The following is a 22,426-nucleotide window of genomic DNA, read 5'->3' as shown; positions in this document are numbered from 1 at the left end:
GAAGATGGATATTTTTTGCGCTGCATACTCTTAAATACAACCTAGCCTACCTTTCCTCCTCAAATGAAGTCACATTAATCAACGTTCCCTTAAAAATTACCGATGGAGAGTCGAAGCCATTAAAAAGGTTCCATATATTTTAATTGCATCCTGATCACCGAAGCACTGGAAATAAATTAAAACCTTCCGCCCTGAGTCTTTAAAATATAGTTCTCACATTCTTTTTAACCCCCCCCACACACACACACATTCTCTCTTTGTGCTGCCAATTAAATGTTACGTGCATATAGGATTATCGCCCGTTTAAGACGTCTCTGTTAGTGCGTTAATTCCATCACTTGTTAATTGTCGCAGAGCTCAAAGTGTGTTTTCATTTGATTTCAGCAGGAACGGGTGCAGATCATAAGAGGAACTCCCTTTTTGTTTTATTTCTCTCATTCAGTTTTGTTCCTTCTTTATTTTTATAAAAATAAACCAACTTCACTAATATTGTTTTGTGGGTTGTTCACTTAAAACACCTATCTAGTGAAAATCAATGTAAAGATATGTCTGTGTACAATAAAAGGTGATCATAAAATATACCGCTTAAAGAAGAAAATGTCTCACCCATAATCGACACAACCACTAATAGCATAAAGAAAAATCAGCGCGTCTTTTGTAATTTAATAATAATAATCATTAAAAAAAATCATAGGTGCATATTTAGATGCAGCCTGTCCAATATACCATTTATATTACCTCTGCGACCTTCTTTATCGATCTGCCTCAGCCTATTTAAAACACAGCTAAATCATTATCTCTTAAAGGTGTGGCTTGGCTGTCTCGACGCATCGACGGGACGTAATTAAAGTAACTGGCAATTAATGGCATCAGCTGGAGGTCGTGCTGACAGTGCAGACGCGAACTGCTTACAGCCCAAGTGTGCTGAAACTGACTGAAGCAGGGGCGTCCCCAAAAAATGTCCATAGGGGTGGCCAAGTGGGGAATACATATAATTTAAACCTATAAAGCCATAACATATATTAAGGATTGTCAAGCATTAATAGGAAGAAGATATACACGGATAAATAAATAAATGTAGCCACTCTTTGAAGTGTGTTCAATGCTGTCTTAAATTCATATTAATAATAAATTATGCATATAAAACTGGCTGGAAAGGAGCAGTGGGGCTGGGCAGCATATTTCAGTATGTTCAAAGGGTTGGCCATTGACCTCCTAAATCCCTAACCCCTTTGTTGACGCCCCGGGAGTAACACGAAAATTAGCCACCAGTTTCACCTCAGATACTGTCTGCATCCTCGGCTTCAATTGTATACGTGACTTTAACTTCTGATTAATAAATACAAAAATAAAAAAAATCGGAAAAAAAGATGTCCAAAACTGTTTCTAATTTAATGTTACTCTTCATAACAAGTTTACATGATGTGCCTACTTTATTTATCTTATTTGCCTCTCGAGTAAGCTGGACCATTTTATACTGTTGTACCTCTGCTGTTGGGACATCAGTGATGCCTTTAAGTGGACCGCGCCTTTGTACACTACCAGAGACGGTGGCGCACCGGGCGCGCACGCACAAACATAAACTCCCACCACACGCAGGAGAAAATGGGATGGGTTGACGACAGAACGCTCAATTAGTCTAAATGAAAACAGTTTTCATTCACCGCAATAACTCACCCCTCTCTCTTCCTTCTATTTTTCTGCCTTTATCCAGATAAATATTTTATTAAGAGCCGCTGGAGGAGCGCAGCGGCGCGCATGAGCCCTGTGCGTGGGCTGTAATAATTAGACATTAATTAGGGCTTTGAGGCCCCCCACGGTTGCAGGTGTAACATAATAATAATAATAATAATAAAAAAAATCGAATCAAACACGTCTGGCAAAATTCAAATACCGACTGGTATGTTAATATCTGTTTTGATGTAGATTCTTGAGCTGTGAAGGGGTTAATAAAATAACTTAATCTGCGCTGTGAGAGCTGCGGAGGAAGACTAAAAGTGAAAAAGGAGCCTCGGGCTCAAGGAAATTACCCGGGCCCGCGTGACCTTTGGGGGAGGTAATCAATCAAGTGATCAACAGGGATATTTATCACCGCTTTGTCCAATCTACTCCTGGAAACAAATATCAACTATTCAAAACAGCAACAACAGACATATTGGTAATCATGTATTTATTATTATTATTATTATTATTATTATTATTATTATTATAGGTTTATTTTTCTGGTTAGACCTTTTGTCAGTAGTTCGGTTGAAAACAGTAACAATTCTATCAATCAATTCTAATATTCCCTTCTAAATCCGCTACTTTGTAGGTTTAAAAGATATACCGCAGGTGCGCATTTGACCCAATCCGTGCTACTTGTGTGGAGAATTATCCGCTCAATCAGACGCGGCAGCTCCAAGTCATCCAATGCTCTGAAACAGTACTTCACTACACGCTGTAATGTATGGGCTGTTCAATCCATGCATGCCAAATATAGTTTGTAATACCTACAGTTAAAATTAAAACCTTTCAAAGCAGATAACAAGAGACTAGAAGAGCTCAGATCTACGTTTAACAGCCAATCGGCTTCTTCATCCATTTAATTTAATAGATTTTTTACGTATTTTTCGACAGCAAACAGTATGAGTCGAAAAGAAGAGCTGAGTAAACAAAATAAGTCAATCCTTAAGTGCCTGCTTATTTTTATTCCTCAAAATAATAAACGAAGAAATTTTTAATAAAACAATTAGGCCAAATATAGGCGAATAGTTCACGTTATGTGATTATACATTAGCCAGTGGTCGAGGAAACTATATGAAACACGTAAATGAAATGAGTTATTTTTATTCATTCATTTAATAAATATAGCTCATTGAAGATGGTTACAGAATTCCACGTGATGTTACACCCTGGGTTAAACTTGCGTACATAATAACGAAATATAATATTTCGCTGCATATTTGCAAAATAAACGCAGTAATTTAATGATCATGTTAATGTGAAACCAGGACAAAAAATACCATAATTAAAAAATTAAAAAATATTCTCAAAAAAGAAAAAGGAAATACCCGCGGTCCTCTACTTTAAAAGAACATCCTAATATTTGAATTGTGAGCAATAAATGAAATAAAAACATCACTTTATCTTTACAACAAAACAACACAAGCATTTAATGAAAGTTTCATTTTAACTGTTTTGGTTAAAAATAAATACATAAAACGATAACATTAAGGTCTGTATATACTCTATATATCCAGTCAGTTCATTACCTTTCATTTTGTGTCAGTCCCGTAATTGAATGCACGCGTCAAAGTAAAAAAAAAAGAAAAGCCTGAAAGTCAGTGGAAATAGTTTATGTTATATCGCCCTCTTGTGGATGAGTTTCAGCAGTGTCAAAGCTGTAAGCCTTTGATGAGACACCCAGTAAGGCAACAATCATACTTTATATAAGTCAAGCAGTAATACAACAGATACCAATTCTGTGAGTTCAGTTTAACTGTATGACCAGAGGGAAAAATATGACTAAAGGTTTTCATCAAATGAATAAACTAACAATCGGTTAGTTAAAGGGCTGAAGCAAACTGCAGTTTTTACAGCGGTGTCCATCATGGAAAACAGATTGCAATGCGCTCCTTAGACCATTTGTGGAAGTAGTATTGATAGTGTTCATGTTGGCTTTGGGCATGTTTATCTCTGAGGACTGCTTGATTAGAGGTTCTTAGAGCCTCTGATGCTCCCCTTCCAGCAGGAACGTCAACAAAGGCATTTGAATAGTAATCGATGGGACAGTTGAACGAGGTTATTTAGTCCTGTTTCCAGCAACAGCAGACAGCCAGATCATGTCAAGTTCCCGGTTGCAAGGCAATTAAAGGCCAATACAAATGGATGGGATGGTAAAAGAGATTTCAGTAAAACACTAGCCAGTGCCCTAGTGTCTGTGACTGTCTCCTGACAGCTGGAAACGTGGAACAGAAGCTGGTAAAAGTATTTTGTTAAATTTAGCCTTTGATGTGAATCTTGAACAAACAGCATCACCTGTTTTAATTGGACTGAATAAAATAACTATTCTCTTTCAGTCACTGCCAAGACAAATTACAGGGGTTGGACAATGAAACTGAAACACCTGTCATTTTAGTGTGGGAGGTTTCAAGGCTAAATTGGACCAGCCTGGTAGCCAGTCTTCATTGATTGCACATTGCACCAGTAAGAGCAGAGTGTGAAGGTTCAATTAGCAGGGTAAGAGCACAGTTTTGCTCAAAATATTAAAATGCACACAACATTATGGGTGACATACCAGAGTTCAAAAGAGGACAAATTGTTGGTGCACGTCTTGCTGGTGCATCTGTGACCAAGACAGCAAGTCTTTGTGATGTATCAAGAGCCACGGTATCCAGGGTAATGTCAGCATACCACCAAGAAGAACGAACCACATCCAACAGGATTAACTTTGGACGCAAGAGGAAGCTGTCTGAAAGGGATGTTCGGGTGCTAACCTGGATTGTATCCAAAAAACATAAAACCACGGCTGCCCAAATCACGGCAGAATTAAATGTGCACCTCAACTCTCCTGTTTCCACCAGAACTGTCCGTTGGGAGCTCCACAGGGTCTATATACACAGCCGGGCTGCTATAGTCAAACCTTTGGTCACTCATGCCAATGCCAAACGTCGGTTTCAATGGTGCAAGGAGTGCAAATCTTGGGCTGTGGACAATGTGAAACATGTATTATTCTCTGATGAGTCCACCTTTACTGTTTTCCCCACACCGTAACTCTCCCGGAGTTACGGTGTGGAAAAGCCCCAAAGAAGCGCACCACCCAGACTGTTGCATTCCCAGAGTGAAGCATGGGGGTGGATCAGTGATGGTTTGGGCTGCCATATCATGGCATTTCCTTGGCCCAATACTTGTGCTAGATGGGCGCGTCACTGCCAAGGACTACCGAACCATTCTTGAGGACCATGTGCATCCAATGGTTCAAACATTGTATCCTGAAGGCGGTGCCGTGTATCAGGATGACAATGCACTAATACACACAGCAAGACTGGTAAAAGATTGGTTTGATGAACATGAAAGTGAAGTTGAACATCTCCCATGGCCTGCACAGTCACCAGATCTGAATATTATTGAGCCACTTTGGGGTGTTTTGGAGGAGCGAGTCAGGAAACGTTTTCCTCCACCAGTATCACGTAGTGACCTGGTCACTATCCTGCAAGAAGAATGGCTTAAAATCCCTCTGACCACTGTGCAGGACTTGTATATGTCATTCCCAAGACGAATTGACGCTGTATTGGCCGCAAAAGGAGGCCCTACACCATACTAATAAATTATTGTGGTCTAAAACCAGGTGTTTCAGTTTCATTGTCCAACCCCTGTACCTTGAATCATAAAACAAACAAAGAGTATAAAATAACCTATGGTTATTATTAGTTACAAAATAAATAAATGTTTACAAAAACTAATCTTTTATTAGCTGATCCTTTGAGAATTTTTTCTGCCATGTCTTGTCTGAGTGTTTTAATACACTTTTTAGATGATTCAATGTGGAAGTTCTTTGGAATGTTGGGAAATTCCATCACCGTCATCTTGGCCATCTGTATGAAAAGCAAACAAGCACATGCATTATGTTTGATCCCACACTGTAAAATATTTATTTATCAACAATATCAAAAATGGTGTGTATATTTACCTCCAAGACAAAAACCCCACAGCTGGTCCCATCTTTCTGGAAGGTATGGGTTATCATCCCAGGCTGTCACTTGATGTTAACCCTGTCTGCTTTGCCAAGTCTATTCCGGCACATCTTGAAGTACTGTCTACGGGAATCAAGCATCATTTATTTTGACTTACCAAGGTTTGTATTGTTCTGCTGTAAAAAATGCTGGTGTAAAATGTCAGTTTTTAAAAATACTGAAAAACAATACTGAAGTCTTTAGCCAGCCTTCATGGAGTCCACAGCCTCATTTGACCCTTACAGAGGATCGACCACAAAAATGTGGTTTGAAAAGGCATGGAGATACTGTTTGAACAAGGTGCATATCACTGAACAACAATCATATTCAAACAGTAACAAAAAAGGCAACAATGTTATATAAACACATAGTATGAATTAATACACCATACACTTGTCAAATCAACTTTAACTCAACTTTGAAATGTATCTAAGAAACAATGTTTTACAGTTATAGTAAAATTATGGTTGCAAGTCATGAAGAAAATGTACAATTTGGTCATTTAAAACTGGACTGTAATGGGACTTCTCATATCTGTTACTGCTTGTTTGCTCCTCAAAATATAACAAATAATACATTGTTAATTTATTTATTCATGTATTATGAATCTGCTATACATAAAATCAGATTTTTGTGGTCGATCCTCTGCTGGGGTCAAATGAGGCTGTGGACTCCATGAAGGCTGGCTAAATATTCAGACCTAGAGACTCACGTTTGAGTCTCTAGGTCACGTTTGCTGACTGTAATCAAATACTGAATTATTTATGTTTGAGAGTGTGGGAGATACAATTTGTTAAAACTTAAAGATTAACAGTATGAGAATATGAATATTACATGTTTGGGGGCATGCTATATTGTGTGGCCTTTCTGTTTTTTTCTTTGTAGATGGAACTACTGTAAACCTTGGTAAAGTCGGCAGTACATAAACCATTTGCATTAAGTGATTGCCTCAAGTGGTTTTGGTTATTCATTTAATTTGTATAGGTATAGTCAACTTAAATTTACAATAGTCAGAACATTTTAAGTTATATAAAGTCAAGTTGTTTAAGCATTCAGTAACAGAAAAAGTGGGTCTACTTGTGACTGTACTTAAGATTACAATATTCCAAATATATTATGAATCTACTATACATAAAATCATAGTTTAATTGAAAATACTAACTAGAACTAAGATATGTCATTCCAGTTAAATTCTTCTTTTGTCAGTGAGCAAATTGGAATGATGTGGAACCTGCAGGCAATTCCCACTGCAGTCTCCCTCATCATAATGCAAGAAACAAGACAGAAAATGGTATTCAGGTGAACAGGATTTTGTGTGCAGCTCTAAGGGCTTCTTTAATATTGGGATTTTTATTTTTCATTGTGATTTTATTTTATGTCATATTGCATGAACAAGTTGCAAGACTTTTTTGTGTGCTCATGTAATGGTGTCTGATCTCAGGTTGTGACACACTGCAAACAGTAAAGGAAAAGTTTAATATTATTTGGTTGTAATACAGTTATTATCAGTATAAGCAAGTCTGCATCAATAAAGGCAATGTTATGTTTATTCAAAAGATTCAAGATGAGGTGCTCTATGTGTACTATGAGTTTGATGGCCCTACAACATGCTTTAGTGAAGCTATTGACCATTTTATACTTATTTAAAGAGTAAAAAAAATCTATTTAAGCACATTTTCCCAAAGCAAGAGTTGTAGTATGATTAAGATACGGTGTTCTTTGTGTGCTGAGTTTTTGGCACTACAACATGCTATAGTAAAGTTATTAACCATTTTATACTTATTTTAATGGTTAAAAAAAATGACATAAAATCTATTTAAGTACATTTTCTTAAAGTAAGAGTTGTAGTATGATTAAGATGAGGTGCTCTCTGTGTGCTATGAGTTTGATGGCACTACAACATGCTATAGTGAAGTTATTGACCATTTTATACTTATTTTAATGGTAAAACAAAATGACATAAAATCTATTTAAGTACAATTTCTTAAAGTAAGAGTTGTAATATGATTAAGATGAGATGCTCTCTGTGTGCTATGAGTTTGATGGCACTACAACATGCTATAGTGAAGTTATTGACCATTTTATACATATTTTACTGAATATTTGGCTCTTTAGGCTATAGTCTTTAGGAAATTCCATTTTTTTTAAGTATTAATTTCCAATCCAAGAAATGTAGTATGAAAAACGTGAGATCACATACATATACAATGATTTTAATGACAATACACCTCTCCTTGGCGACTTTATTTAATATTTCGCCAATCATATTTTTCTGGTGTTGCAATTTGCAGACGGTCCCTGCGCATTTGAGGAGCAGCGATGTCTGCATAGAGACCAAAGCGAGTCTACAAGCGGTGTTGGGCTCGTTTTGAGGAAAATACGATGGTAGCTCACTGTCTGCCTTGCTGTGGTTGCAGAGAGGTGTTGGTTTTGTAGAGGCAATGTTCCGCTGATGAGTTATTGAGCCGTAAAAGCCGAATCTGTGAATATCTTTCTAACTTTATCGAAATAACAAAACTGAAAACTTTTGTCATTTAAAACAATGTCAAAGTTAGTCCCACTCTATAGAACACAACTTTGTGATACTACAATGCTCTGATTCATTGTCTGTGTTTCAACTGATGCTGTTAACATTAAGAATCACTACCAGGTTGAAAAAATATATTTTCTTTTCTTCTGAACTCTAAAACTTGAACTTCCGCTGATCCTGAACTGAGCACGAAAGGAACCTGGCTTTCAGCTGTTCCAACCGGAGCACGGAAAAGAGCGGAGGGATGAATCTGCTTTTACATAAACGTAGGGTGTTGTACTGATGTCACAGTATTATAGAAGACCTGCATCCCTCAACTGGAGTCATTTTTATAAACGGTAAACTCTTGATTCACAAAGAGAGTTCTCGTTTGTTATGGCTGGTGTTTGCATCCCACCGCAAGCCTGTACGTCTGAGGCAAAAAACGGCAGGAGACGAACAACTTAGACCCAACTCTGACGCACTCGCAGTACTCATACGTCGACAAACAAAACTCCATATTTGAAACTAACATTCGGTTGCGTGATGTTATTTTGCATTTTTATCCGTAAAGTGTGTTCATAGAAACAAGGTTGTGCGCTGCGGTAAGTTCAGCGTTTTAAATGAGGGAGACTGTTCGAGGTTTTAGGTCTGAATAAGTAAAAACAGCTTATGTTCGTCTCTAGCGAGAGGTAAATGTCAGGTAAATGTTTCTTAAATGATTTATTTAACGTGTAAAATTTGTATTATGTGCATGAAAGTAACAGTGGAAATGGGATATTGTTTCATGACAGCATACGCATTTACGTAGACAAATAAATGAAACCCAGACACCAGTGAGTCGTGTTGAGAAGGGATAATTTTGGTTTTGGCCAGTAGGCGGGTATGTTGGTTCCCGTAGTGTAGTGGTTATCACGTTCGCCTAACACGCGAAAGGTCCCCGGTTCGAAACCGGGCGGGAACATTTATATATACCTTTTTGTTTTTATTTTAGTTATGACGAACTATTCCTTTTTGTAGTTGGACTGTGAAATCCAAACGTTGTAAAACTAATTTAGCTGAGGTTTCTAAATGCAGCTAATGACCTTGACACCTCAGTTTGCCCTTCAAATCATCAGCTGCCGCAGATTAGAAGCTGTGTGGAGCACATTAATCCAAACAAATCTGAACAGCACTTTTAAACTGAACAGCATAATTACTAGTTATGATGTAAAGTTGTTTATTCTAATGCCTTTATAGCATTTTATGATTAATTAATCTGATCTATTGCAGTACTACAGTATTTTGCACCTAAACCTACAAATAGGTTTCAAACCCCATAGTCATAAACATTTTACAAATTTAAGCATGATTGTAATCATTATCTTCAATGTAACAACTGGCCTTAGAGGAAAGCCTTTTTAAAACATTTAATACATGAACAACATATTTCAACATTATATGTCTTTCTTAAGTGTATAAAAAGGTTTCCTTTATTAACTAATCTCCAAAATGTCATAGAGATTGTAATAGTTTACTAAATTAATAGTGCCTAAATATTTTAGGCACCAAAGGTGAGAGGTACTTTTACTTCTTGTAGTTTAATATTTCAGTCAGAAATATAGTCTGAAATATTCAGTATAGATATTAACGGAGGATATCTTTACCAATTTATTTCACCATACTGGTCACATTTCTTATAAGTGTCTCCACTCAATTTCCTTTCTGAATATATCACTTTTATGGATGTATGAATTACCATCTAATTTTTAGTTTGATCAGCAGATTACACTTTTTTTTAAATTCCCAAGTAATCAAACCCCTTGACTTGTTCCACATTTTGTCATGTTATAACCACATGCTTCAATGTATTTTATTGGAGTTTTATGTCAAAGACCAAAACAAGTACTAAGATTTTTTAGTCCGATTCTTCTAAATAAAATTCAGTACAACCGCTGCCGTTACATGTTAATAAACTCCATCTGAATATACTTCAATCTCAGTACAAATGCAACTGTTCGGTGAAGACTTCAGAGGTTTGTCGGAGAACATTAGTGAACAATCCTCATCAGGAAGTCAAAGGAACACACTATGAAGGTTAGGGATAAAGTTGTGAAAAACACAACAGATCACCCTGAACACCCCGTCTGCAAAAGCTTGCAGTCAAGGTTCACATTCTGGCAGGACACCTGCCATAAATATAAACTGTTGGACTACTTACTCTCGCAGTTGTTCTCAAAGTGGTGAACCTCGCCCCATCCGGGCTTGTGAATGACTGAGCTTTTTAGGGAAGCTCCTTTTATACCCAGTCATGACACTTAATCTGTTTCCTATTAACCTGTTCACCAGTGGAATGTTCCAAAAAGGTGTTTTAAAACATTCCTCAACTTTCCCAGTCTTTTGTTGCTCCTGTCTCAGATTTTTTGGAACCTGTTGAAAGTATCAAGTTCAACATGAGTGAATATTTGCAAAGCAACAAAGATTTTTCAGTTTGGACATTAAATATCTTGTATTTGTAGTGTATCCAATTGTATATAGGTTGAACAGGATTTGCAATTGTATTCTGGTTTTATTTATGTTTTACACAACATCCCAACTTCATTGGAATTAGGGTTGTAGAATTACAATGTAGATGTATGTTTAGGTTCAGACCAAAGCATATCTATGTAAAATAAAATGGCCCTATCAAAGCCCAGACCTAAATCCAATTAGGAATCTGTGGCAAGATCTAAAAAAACAGACATTCTCCAATCTGATATTGAGGTATTTTGCAAATCAGAACAGGCAAAAATATGGGGTAAGAACGCTGTCAAAAACAATGTGTATGTAAAGACGGAAATGTGTGCATATTAGTCAATAGTTGTGCATTAGTAAAATCCTAAAGAGGTATATTTTCTCTATAAGAATACAAAATAAAATGTTACAGCTTCAAGAAATTACAAACACAAACTTCAAGTTTACAGTTGTGGTTTATTCAAGATGACGGACCAAGAGCATATATTAACGACATTAAGACATATATAAACTTTTTAACATTACCTGGTTTTGTACCGTAGTTTCTTGGTCCGTTCTTTTGGTGCTAGTGCTGCTGCTTCTTCTGCTGGCGGTTCGCAACAAATTCAGAGGTGCACACCGCCACCTACTGTACATCATTGTATAACTCCACCCACTATATTCTAAGTTTTAGTTTTGTAAAAAATAAGAACAATGCTTTATTTATAATACTCTTGATTCCCCTCTATCTCCCCTCTGTTCCTGATATTCCTTTTAGACTGAATTATCTCCCATTACGACACTACGTTTACAGGCAGTGAGGAGTGTGACAGCGCATGCGCAACGCAAATCGACTAAGTGTGCTCCACTAACCAGCCTGAGATCACGTGACGCCAAATCGCTGATGTAAATTCGTATTCTCATAGAAAAGAAATCGGATTCACAAACTGTTGTAGCATATTGTATTCAAAAAGAATAAACCACAACTGTAAACTTGAACTTTGTGTTTGTAATTTCTTGAAGCTGTAACATTTTATTTTTTATTCTTAAAGAGAAAATATACAATACTTCTTTTGGATTTTACTTATGCACAACTATTGACTAATATTCAATTCAATTCAAAAATACTTTATTAATCCCAAAGGGAAATTAAATGTTGTTATAGCTCATATTATGGAGGTCTCTTCAAAGAGCCGTTGTAGATGCTGATGTCTGTGGGCAGGAAGGATCTCCTGTAGCGCTCCGTCTTACAGCAGATCTGAAGAAGCCTCTGACTGAAGACTCTCTGTTGTTGTAGGACAGTCTCATGAAGAGGATGCACACATATATATAATATGCACACACTCCGTCTTTACATACACATTGTTTTTGACAGCGTTCTTACCCCATACAAAAACATCATTTTCAAAATGTGCAAATCTGGTAACAACATTCTTCAAGAGACTTGAAGCTCTGTATTTGCAGCTAAAAGTGGTTCTAAAAGTTAATAACCTGGGTGCTGAATACAAATGCATGCCTCGCTTTTCATATATAAAAAGGTTTGACAGCCTTGCCTCATTTTCTATCCACTTTATGATTATGCATTTCTCTTCGATGGTCTATCACATAACATTCCAACAAAATGCAATAAGGTTAGATGTTAAAACATGACAAAATGTGAAAAAGTTTATGAATAACTAGCAAAGCACTGTAATTAACCAGTGAAGTATATGATGTACATCTTATAGTAGCAGTCAGTTCCACACTCTTAAGACAAGCTTGCAGAGGAATGAACATTCTTTTTTTTTTTACCAAGTCAGGAAGCTGCATGATGTAAGGCATGTAAGGGGAAAATAGGCTGTAGGGAAATGACCACAAAACCTATAGGACAGCAAAATCATTGATGCTGAAAGCAAATTCCCAATTCTACCTTCTCAGTTTGAAGTGATAGCAAAAGCAGAACAGATGGGCAGCTTTGCCACAGGTATTACTGTTGACAAAAAGTGAAGCCAAGCTTCACTTCTAGCTTTTTTCCACTGTGGAAGATTTTACATTTAAAAATCAAATACTTCATCTTATGGCACAGTATGAAAAAATGCCAATTACCATACCATTGTATTCACATATGTTTGTTGTCGCATTAATATAATTTTATTGTGGCTTCATGCCATCTTTTTTAAATCAAGTAACAAACCAACACATTTCAAATATATGCTTTAAATCTTCTTTAATGTCATTGTATTTGTTGAGTAACCTGGAGGAGAAAGTAGAGACAAAGAGAGACAGACAAACAAAAATAAGGCCACACTTTACTACGGAAAGATTTATTATTATATTCAGTTTTTATTATTATTTTTAGTTTCTATGATATTTAAGCCAAAAGGCTGAGGTGCATAGTCATGAAGGGAGCATGAGCAACATGGTTACAAAGACAAACAGCTGAACATTCACAGAAAAGTTGACCCAAGAGGACAGGGTTGCAGATTTGCTTTGCTTATGTGTTAGATTGACAATGAGCAAATTTCATGCTATAGGTGTAAGTTCTATTATTTCTACAAGATGTTTGCTCTCATGTTGTCTATGATATACAGTCAAGATATGAAACTGTTGTCTGTGCTTGTTTTTTTTTTACATCGAGCTAGCTTGCCTTGGTCTGTGTATTTCTCAGTTTTTACAAATATTATTATAATGGTTCTATTTAATTTATAATCCTCTTAGAGTAATAGTTCAATAAATAGTTTTATGTTTTGAACCATAATAAGATCAGTGGTTTCATCATTTGATCTTTATGGAATAGAGCTCTACAGCTTACAACTATTGTATTATTGGTTTACCTCCCAGTTGTCTTAATTAGCAACGTTTTTGGTCGTTAAAATGTCCAAAAACAGGCTAAAATGCCAGTTGCAGTTTATCAAAACAAAACTTGCATTACTGAATATTTTTACCCTAAATATAATAAATACATTTAGGTGGAAAAAAAGTCACAAATAAAAGTGACATTAGTATACCATTTAAAAGAATTTTACTTTTTTCTTTTTACCTAACTTTCTAAACATTTTAAAACAGAAATTAAAATATTTGGCAGTATTTCTTATTCCTGCGATTGACCAATGGATAAACCGACTAATCGTTGCAGCTCTTTAGTGGAATGTGGGAGGCAGAGAATAGACATCAGGCTTTTGGCTAGGCAGTGAGACTTTCACCCGCTCAAACTGCAGAAGTTTGTACTGAGCAATGTTTGTAATGCAATACAGAAGCTGACGGTATTACAGCGGGTTTTTAACCCAGTAAGAGTAGTTTCAGAGTTGTGTTATAGTAATAGAGATGTAACAACAGCAGACGTGATACTCTTGGATTGGCAGTATGAGTTTCAGCTGCTCTGGCAGTTAGAGCAATACTAACTCTAAGGAATTATAGTGGTCACACAACTCATAATGCTTGGTTATTACAGTGACCCCAAACTGTCTACAAATTCGCATTTTTCACTCTTAGCTGTCAAATGGCAGCGGCTTGCCAATGGTCCAACATTTGCAGAAACTGATGCATGGATTTTCCAGTGGATTTTCTGTAAATTTGCATACCTTGCCTTTTATCTTATATGAATATCCCTTTAATTTGGCACAGGAAAACAAAAAACGTGATGCACTTTTTAACTTTAACTTGAATCATTACACAAAGCAATAGCTATAAATGCAACACTGTATAGTTGTGCACTGTGGTGGAAGCAGTCAGTGATCTTATCACATAGATAATTAAACATATAATTCAATGACTGCTTTTTTACATGCTGCAATCCTAATTTTGCAAATTCAGATACATTAAATGCATCTTGCATATTACATTGACTTGCCATACAGAGGAGTTATGTTTTACATTCATCTGCCACTAGGTGGCAATCGTCTTTTTGCTGTGCTCTATTACACCACTGCAGAACTCGAGTTTAGAGCACATAATATCTGGATTGCAGCAGTCAGTATGAGCAGGTCGCTGACCTCAAGAATTATGCCATCTTCAGCGCTGGTATTTCTCAGAGAAGGAGAGAAAACACCTCAAAATACCAGCAATAATACAAAAAAATAAGATAAATAAAAGAAAAATAAATAGCTTTGCTCATAGTAGTGTGATGGTTGATACAAAGTCCTCTGATATAAAGACAGCTCTTCGACATTCAGAACTAGTTATAAAGGAAGGAGCATAATTTATTCTTGCTTAATCAGAGCACCACTCCAAAACCGCTTTATGTATATGAAAAATAAGGCCTGGCTCAATGGGCAGATTTTGGTCAAATGTTCTCAGATTTGTTGGAGTTTATAGCATTCATTTAAGAACAAAATAGGTCAGGTTAATGATTACAGGGTTTCTGCAGGTCATATAATCTGTATTTTGAGCCTTAAGAAGTCTTAAATTTGTCCAGATCTTCATTCATAGGCCTTAAATGTATTTTAGTCACATTTTAATTTTGTACATTCATTGTTTCTTCTACTTAATCTTTTTTTTTTTTTTAATGAATTAGATTTTGCACTAGCAGCAATTCTTTACTTTGTGTTGCAGTTCTGGTTAAGAACATAGGGGGTTGTTATAAATTATCATCATGATTATCATGATGCTGTTCTACATCATGACCCTTATGGATGACATTTTCCCATATCTGCAAAGCCTCAAGATAAATCTGCTTGTAAGGGATTGTATGTTTGATGAGATCCAAATTAAAAACAGATTTACCAATTATGATGCATACTGTAGCACCTACCTCACATGCCAGTGAGAGTTAGTATGGTTAGGGTTAAGTTTTAATATGAACTTATTTTAAAAAGTCAGTGTGGGTCTTTAATTGACATCATAGTGACCCTAAAGGCCTTAACCTACTGAAACTTGCAGAAACCCTGAAATACATAAAACGCAGGACAACAGTCGTTTTTGTGAAAACCACGTACTGTATCCATAATGTTAATGAGAAGGTCAGACATATTGGACCATAACAAACACATCAACTCCCCAGTATTGCTTTCACCTGCAGGAAGACGTTGGATGTAGATATGCACCTTTTTTTGTTGAGGGATCTGCAAAGGAAGGGATGTACATTTGTGCCTGGATGTCCGTGTGTGTGTCAGCAGAGCTGAAATCCATAACATTCACATTTTTGAGCATATTAAGGACACTGTTACTTAAAACACTGCACGGTTGTTGCAGAATTAGCTGTTCCTACAGGCTTACATCAAACTAATCACCAATTCAGTTCTAGGAATATAAATTATTCCCCTTTCCATTTACACCAAGCAAAATAATTCCATTCTATAGACAGAATGTACTTAAAATTGAGAAGTGAGTAACAATTTAACCCACTTTTGTTTCACTCTTTGCATTTCATGTGTTCGAAGCATCTGTGTTGCATGCGTTGGCTGAATGAAATCTGATTGCCTGAACTAATTTAGGACAGTAAGAGACACATTTATCCAGATGGAATTCAAGTGAACACATCTGTCTTCTCAAGACATTCATGACAACCAGAAGTCCTCTTAATACACACCATTGCACAGTGCCAAACAGGATGTTCTCAACAGTTTGAATTGTATACTACGAGACTGAGTTGGATAGTAAGAATGCTAACTGCATCGGCAAGATGGGTGGCTGATAAATGAAACCGAGAATTGAAATCCATTCATAACATCAAGAGCAGGACATTGGTTGCTTTGTGTGGTGGTACAGTATGCAACCACCGAAATGCAATCAGATTTCACTCTTTTGAAGCCATTTACTTGGCAGCTGTACATGTAACACAGTTTTATTAGATCTTAATTAATTCCAAGAAACATATAGGAGGGTTTTAATTATAATTATAGATTTTCTATCTGCACAGTGAATATCATGCTAAGTGTAAATGGAATGCATTTTTTTTTTTTTAAATCTAGCACAAATGGATCAAGTTTTATGCTAACATCAGTACATTAGTTCAAAATGGATTTGTGTGGTTAGATATATACATTGGTATAATGAGATGTGCCTTGGACAAACAGAGCTGCCTGCCTGTCCAGACGCATCAGTAAAGTGCCTTAAAACAGCTTATTGCATAATCTGATGTCTGCCTTATTGCTTCCATTGAAAGCAAGAGGGGCACTCTCATAGAAGAGAGTAAAAGACTGGCACAACTTAAGAATTTAAAAAGATCAAATCAAGAAATACCATTTGGGGGAAAAAACTATGAACATCATTCATAACCTTTCACAAAGTTGCTTTTAACTTTAATAAAGTGCGCTATTGTTTCTTTGAAAGGCCAGTTTACAATGTTGTAGTATCAAAGTGGCTATGAGCATGTAAGTCTTTGTGTTAATGGGTTTCTGTATGCATGTGGCGTTAAGTTTGTGAAGTTTTAGATGCACGTTCAGCGGGTCAAATCTGCTTGCTGCAGAGAAGTGACCTCATGCTGTAAACCCAAAAGTAAAATAGATACTCTGGTTTGCTGAAGGCTTTTTACACAATGTTTTCCTATATTGACTTGTGATGGAATTAAATGGGGATTCTGTTGACTGTACAGTTTGGTAGAAATTCCCTAATGTTCCCTAACATACATTTTTGCATTTCTGTGTATTTTTGGGTTTTTTCCAAATTGCACCCTAGCATCTACTTAGCATAAAAAGTTAATGTACTTCTTTAACAAGAACAATGATTTTAACCTAAAAGCAAACTTCTTGTAATTGTTAGCGCCCAAATATTTAAGTACATAACAGAGGAAAATTGGCCATTCTGGATTCTGGTATGAGTTTGATACTGGGCATTAAGCATGGGCTGCTTACCAGTATCAAAATCATAAAGCTTCTACATTTTTCTGTTGCCTACAAGAAAGATAAATTCGACTGTATGAATAATTCATGCTGCAAAAACCATGGACACTCATGGTATGGAAAGAAAAGTAGCCCCCCCAATCACTCATTAAAATAATGATGTTCTAAAACTACTGTTGGCAAGCTACAAGTCTCGTGTCTTTTAGGCAGCACACTTCAGGCTTGCTACCTGGGCCGACAGCCCAACTAAGACAGCGTAACTAACAACTGATATAGGATTTTTATATGTATGCAACTGTATAAAAAGCACAACTGCTAAAAACTGCACTGTTCTGAGCAACAATGACTTGAAAGGAACTACCAGATTTAGAAAATGTTTATTCAATGTGTTTGCATGAGTATTTGTATCAAAATCAAATGATAAAAAATCAATCTTGATAATTAATATGTTTAATTATTTTTGAGAAGAGGCAATACATGTTGTTTTGTGTTATTAATATAGGTGATTTGATATTGTGTGAAAGTTTTGTGTAAATTCTGTAAAAGTTGAATGACTGATTAATTACCCCCAGTAAGCTAGCTTTGACCTAAGAAACAGCAAGTTATGATGTGACCTACAGTAGAGATGCCACTGCTGCTAAAAACATATTAAAGAAAAAGCACATTGTGTACTTTGGTTATTGAATTCTTATCATATTTATATACATTTCATTTTACCAAAATGATTTAGAAAAAATAAATCCATTATTAAGCCTAATAATAGACCAAGTGAAGCAAAACTGGCATAACAGAAAGATGCAATTGTTCCCTTTTGGACTCACTCTCCTGTGCTTAAACTTTACCCCAATTAGTAAAACTGTATGAAAAATAATTTTGTACTGATGATGAAAGTTGTAGCTCAAATTATCTCAGTTCTTTTATTTAAGAAAAGGTAATAAATACCTTAGTATTTAGATGCACTGGCCAGCTAGAGAATTATGATTGCTGCCTTATGGGTCATTTCACTAAAAATGGAAGTATTATACTAAACCCTAAGCATAAACCAAACTAGTCAGTCATTTGAATGTGTAATTTAAGTCTAACTAACTTGTGTTTTCATCATAAACCTCCCACTGGCCGTGTTGTATAATACACACTCAATTCAGAACATAAAAACAGTTGCTATAATTTTTGTGTGAAATGTAAACAGTAATTATGTTTTAACTGTATTACTTGCCAGTTTTTAGATTCCTCTTCAGTGACCTGCTCTCTACTGGAATTCCATGAATCACTTTTGCTGTGTACTGTGTTTCCAATATGTTTTTACTGAGGTTCTTTCATTAAAGCTGGAATCCACATGTAAGTCCAAACCAGACTGGTTTCATGTAGATTTATCAACCAAGCAAAACGCTAATTTCTTAAACTCCTCTAATAGATCAATGTGACTGTTTACAGAAACTGGGTGTTACTAACTTCTCATGTTTAAGTTTATTTCAGCAGTTGATGTGGCTTTGGAATTGTTAAATGAGACACAAACTAATGTTGTATAATAATGCAGCATATGCTCATATGAGGTTATACAAAATGTACACATGCTAAAATTGCGTTGAGTATTAATCAGAAGCAGCAGGGTCAAGTTCATTCCTCTCTATTGGAAGCATGGTACTCTGAGGATTGTCTTTGATGAGGGCTTAGGGCATTTATGATGTTTATGAGTTTCATCCTCCCATCACCAGAGGGAGCATAAGCGGTACAGGCACCAGTGTTTTCCAAAGCAAAACCGTGAAATCTGTGCTGAACTGGATCAGTCTGTTGCACAAGGAAACCTTTCCACAGTGGTTACCCAGTTGTACTGTCATAATCGTCCATTGGTATTAGGGCCCAAATAAATTTGTATCTTGGGGAAACATGATTGTAAACATGACAGTTGAAGTTGACATCACAAAGGTTGTAATCAAAGCCACTTTAAAGAAAAATATGAGGTTTCCGCATTATTCACTGGAACCGTTAGTCATAGTTTAAAACTCTCCATCAGCTGCAAAGTATTAAGTTATTAGAGCTAACATGGCAATTATGGCAGTAATAAATGTGTATTTATGACAAAAACTAATATAAGAAATGCAAACATAGAACCAAACATGCTTTTAAATTAGATAGCATAGGTTAATAAAATATTTGTGGATATAATGCGATATTATAAATAATACCTATAACATAAAAATAGCATTAGTTTTAACTGTAATTAAATAAAAAAATAGTAATTGATAAATAAATAGATAAAAAAAAGTAATAGATAAAAAAAAGGTGAAAAAATAATAGGGAAGGCGGTTCTGCAGTTACACACAGACAAAACTGAAACTTTAGAAATGTGGGGTTCAGTAAGATACCGATGGGAGTCATAGTACGGGCTGCACACTGTGTGGCTAATGGGCTTTCACATTAGATACAGATTGATCCAGCTTCTCACACAGTCCACACTACCCAAATCTCAAGCATGATTTAAAATAGATATTTAGAAGTTGCATTATTTTGACTCTAGTAAGATAAAACAGTCCATCGATAAGAACTTTTTCTTTGAGCATGTATTACTCTGTAACATATTTACAAACATACAATCCTTGCATTTCACTTAAGCCTTTGGTGTCCCTTTGTTGTCAGCTTTGGCTCCTGAAAGTCCATTTTCTGTATTGTCGTTCCCTGAGGAGCTTACCAGGCACTCTTTACTACAAAAGACAGAAAGAAGCAAAGGTTAAGATGAGGGAAAAGCCTAACATGTTATTAAGGCTTTATTGTTTTTCTTTTCGCTTTGCAAAAGAAAATGCTTGTTGTGCTTGAAGCAAGCTGTCTTCTGGTTCCAGTGAATGTTTTGTGACCTACTACATACAAGTCCTTCTCAAAATATTAGCATATTGTGATAAAGTTCATTATTTTCCATAATGTCATGTTGAAAATTTAACATTCATATATTTTAGATTCATTGCACACTAACTGAAATATTTCAGGTATTTTATTGTCTTAATACGGATGACTTTGGCATACAGCTCATGAAAACCCAAAATTCCTATCTCACAAAATTAGCATATCGTTAAAAGGGTCTCTAAATGAGCTATGAACCTAATCATCTGAATCAACGAGTTAACTCTAAACACCTGCAAAAGATTCCTGAGGCCTTTAAAACTCCCAGCCTGGTTCATCACTCAAAACCCCAATCATGGGTAAGACTGCCGACCTGACTGCTGTCCAGAAGGCCACTATTGACACCCTCAAGCAAGAGGGTAAGACACAGAAAGAAATGTCTGAGCGAATAGGCTGTTCCCAGAGTGCTGTATCAAGGCACCTCAGTGGGAAGTCTGTGGGAAGGAAAAAGTGTGGCAGAAAACGCTGCACAACGAGAAGAGGTGACCGGACCCTGAGGAAGATTGTGGAGAAGGGCCGATTCCAGACCTTGGGAGACCTGCGGAAGCAGTGGACTGAGTCTGGAGTAGAAACATCCAGAGCCACCGTGCACAGGCGTGTGCAGGAAATGGGCTACAGGTGCCGCATTCCCCAGGTCAAGCCACTTTTGAACCAGAAACAGCGGCAGAAGCGCCTGACCTGGGCTACAGAGAAGCAGCACTGGACTGTTGCTCAGTGGTCCAAAGTACTTTTTTCGGATGAAAGCAAATTCTGCACGTCATTCGGAAATCAAGGTGCCAGAATGTGGAGGAAGACTGGGAGAAGGAAATGCCAAAATGCCAGAAGTCCAGTGTCAAGTACCCACAGTCAGTGATGGTCTGGGGTGCCGTATCAGCTGCTGGTGTTGGTCCACTGTATTTTATCAAGGGCAGGGTCAATGCAGCTAGCTATCAGGAGATTTTGGAGCACTTCATGCTTCCATCTGCTGAAAAGCTTTATGGAGATGAAGATTTCATTTTTCAGCACGACCTGGCACCTGCTCACAGTGCCAAAACCACTGGTAAATGGTTTACTGACCATGGTATCACTGTGCTCAATTGGCCTGCCAACTCTCCTGACCTGAACCCCATAGAGAATCTGTGGGATATTGTGAAGAGAACGTTGAGAGACTCAAGACCCAACACTCTGGATGAGCTAAAGGCCGCTATTGAAGCATCCTGGGCCTCCATAAGACCTCAGCAGTGCCACAGGCTGATTGCCTCCATGCCACGCCACATTGAAGCAGTCATTTCTGCAAAAGGATTCCCGACCAAGTATTGAGTGCATAACTGTACATGATTATTAGAAGTTTGACGTTTTTTGTATTAAAAACACTTTTCTTTTATTGGTCGGATGAAATATGCTAATTTTGTGAGACAGGAATTTTGGGTTTTCATGAGCTGTATGCCAAAATCATCCATATTATGACAATAAAAGACCTGAAATATTTCAGTTAGTGTGCAATGAATCTAAAATATATGAATGTTAAATTTTCATCATTACATTATTGAAAATAATTAACTTTAGCACAATATGCTAATATTTTGAGAAGGACCTGTACATCACATAAAGCCAGATGGAATGGGTTTTTCATGACGAACCTCAGATAGAGGTTCCTGCAGACAAAAAGTTATGTTTGTCATACTGATATTTGCATCATGAAAAGGCCATCCACAAGCGTGACTTTTAAGAAGTGGAGAAAAGAAGATGCTCCAAAGCAAAAAATGTTGTCTTTTTAACCAAATAACATGCTGTTTGACATGTCATTTGTACTAGTTAGAGGCTTGCTAAGTTGAAAGAAAGCAAAGTTGCCTAATAACGCTACTGCAGCCACTGTGAAACTGTATGACTGTAGTGCAACCTTTTTTTTATTTTTATTAATGCCTTATAACATCTAGATAGTCAATGTCAGGGGTCCCCAACTAAAACAGCAGGAGGTCCACTAAATCCATCGTCCAAACACATTTAAAATCAACTAACAAAAATATTTTCTTTCATTTTTATTTAACATTTAATTAACACTAAAAATTTAGTTTTTAACTACTGATCAATTATTCATA

General features: G+C 36.5%; 1 protein-coding gene and 1 non-coding gene across 2 annotated transcripts in view; one reads left to right on the top strand and one right to left on the bottom strand.

The window, feature by feature from the left end:
- Positions 1–9,114: 9,114 nt before the first annotated feature.
- trnav-aac lies at positions 9,115–9,187 on the top strand. Its single transcript has one exon. It is a non-coding gene; the product is annotated as a tRNA-Val (tRNA).
- A 3,810-nt stretch (positions 9,188–12,997) lies between these two features.
- The window catches only part of scn4ba (sodium channel, voltage-gated, type IV, beta a), a 33,434-nt gene continuing 24,005 nt past the window's right edge, over positions 12,998–22,426 (bottom strand). The window contains exon 5 of the mRNA XM_047392544.1: positions 12,998–20,155. Coding sequence (XP_047248500.1) covers positions 20,062–20,155 — 94 coding nt within the window. The 3' untranslated portion in view covers positions 12,998–20,061. The remainder of the gene's footprint in view (positions 20,156–22,426) is intronic.

The sequence above is a fragment of the Girardinichthys multiradiatus genome, chromosome 18 (genome assembly GCF_021462225.1).
Source record: "Girardinichthys multiradiatus isolate DD_20200921_A chromosome 18, DD_fGirMul_XY1, whole genome shotgun sequence".
Taxonomy (NCBI): domain Eukaryota; kingdom Metazoa; phylum Chordata; class Actinopteri; order Cyprinodontiformes; family Goodeidae; genus Girardinichthys; species Girardinichthys multiradiatus.
This window is presented reverse-complemented; position numbering and strand designations above follow the sequence as displayed.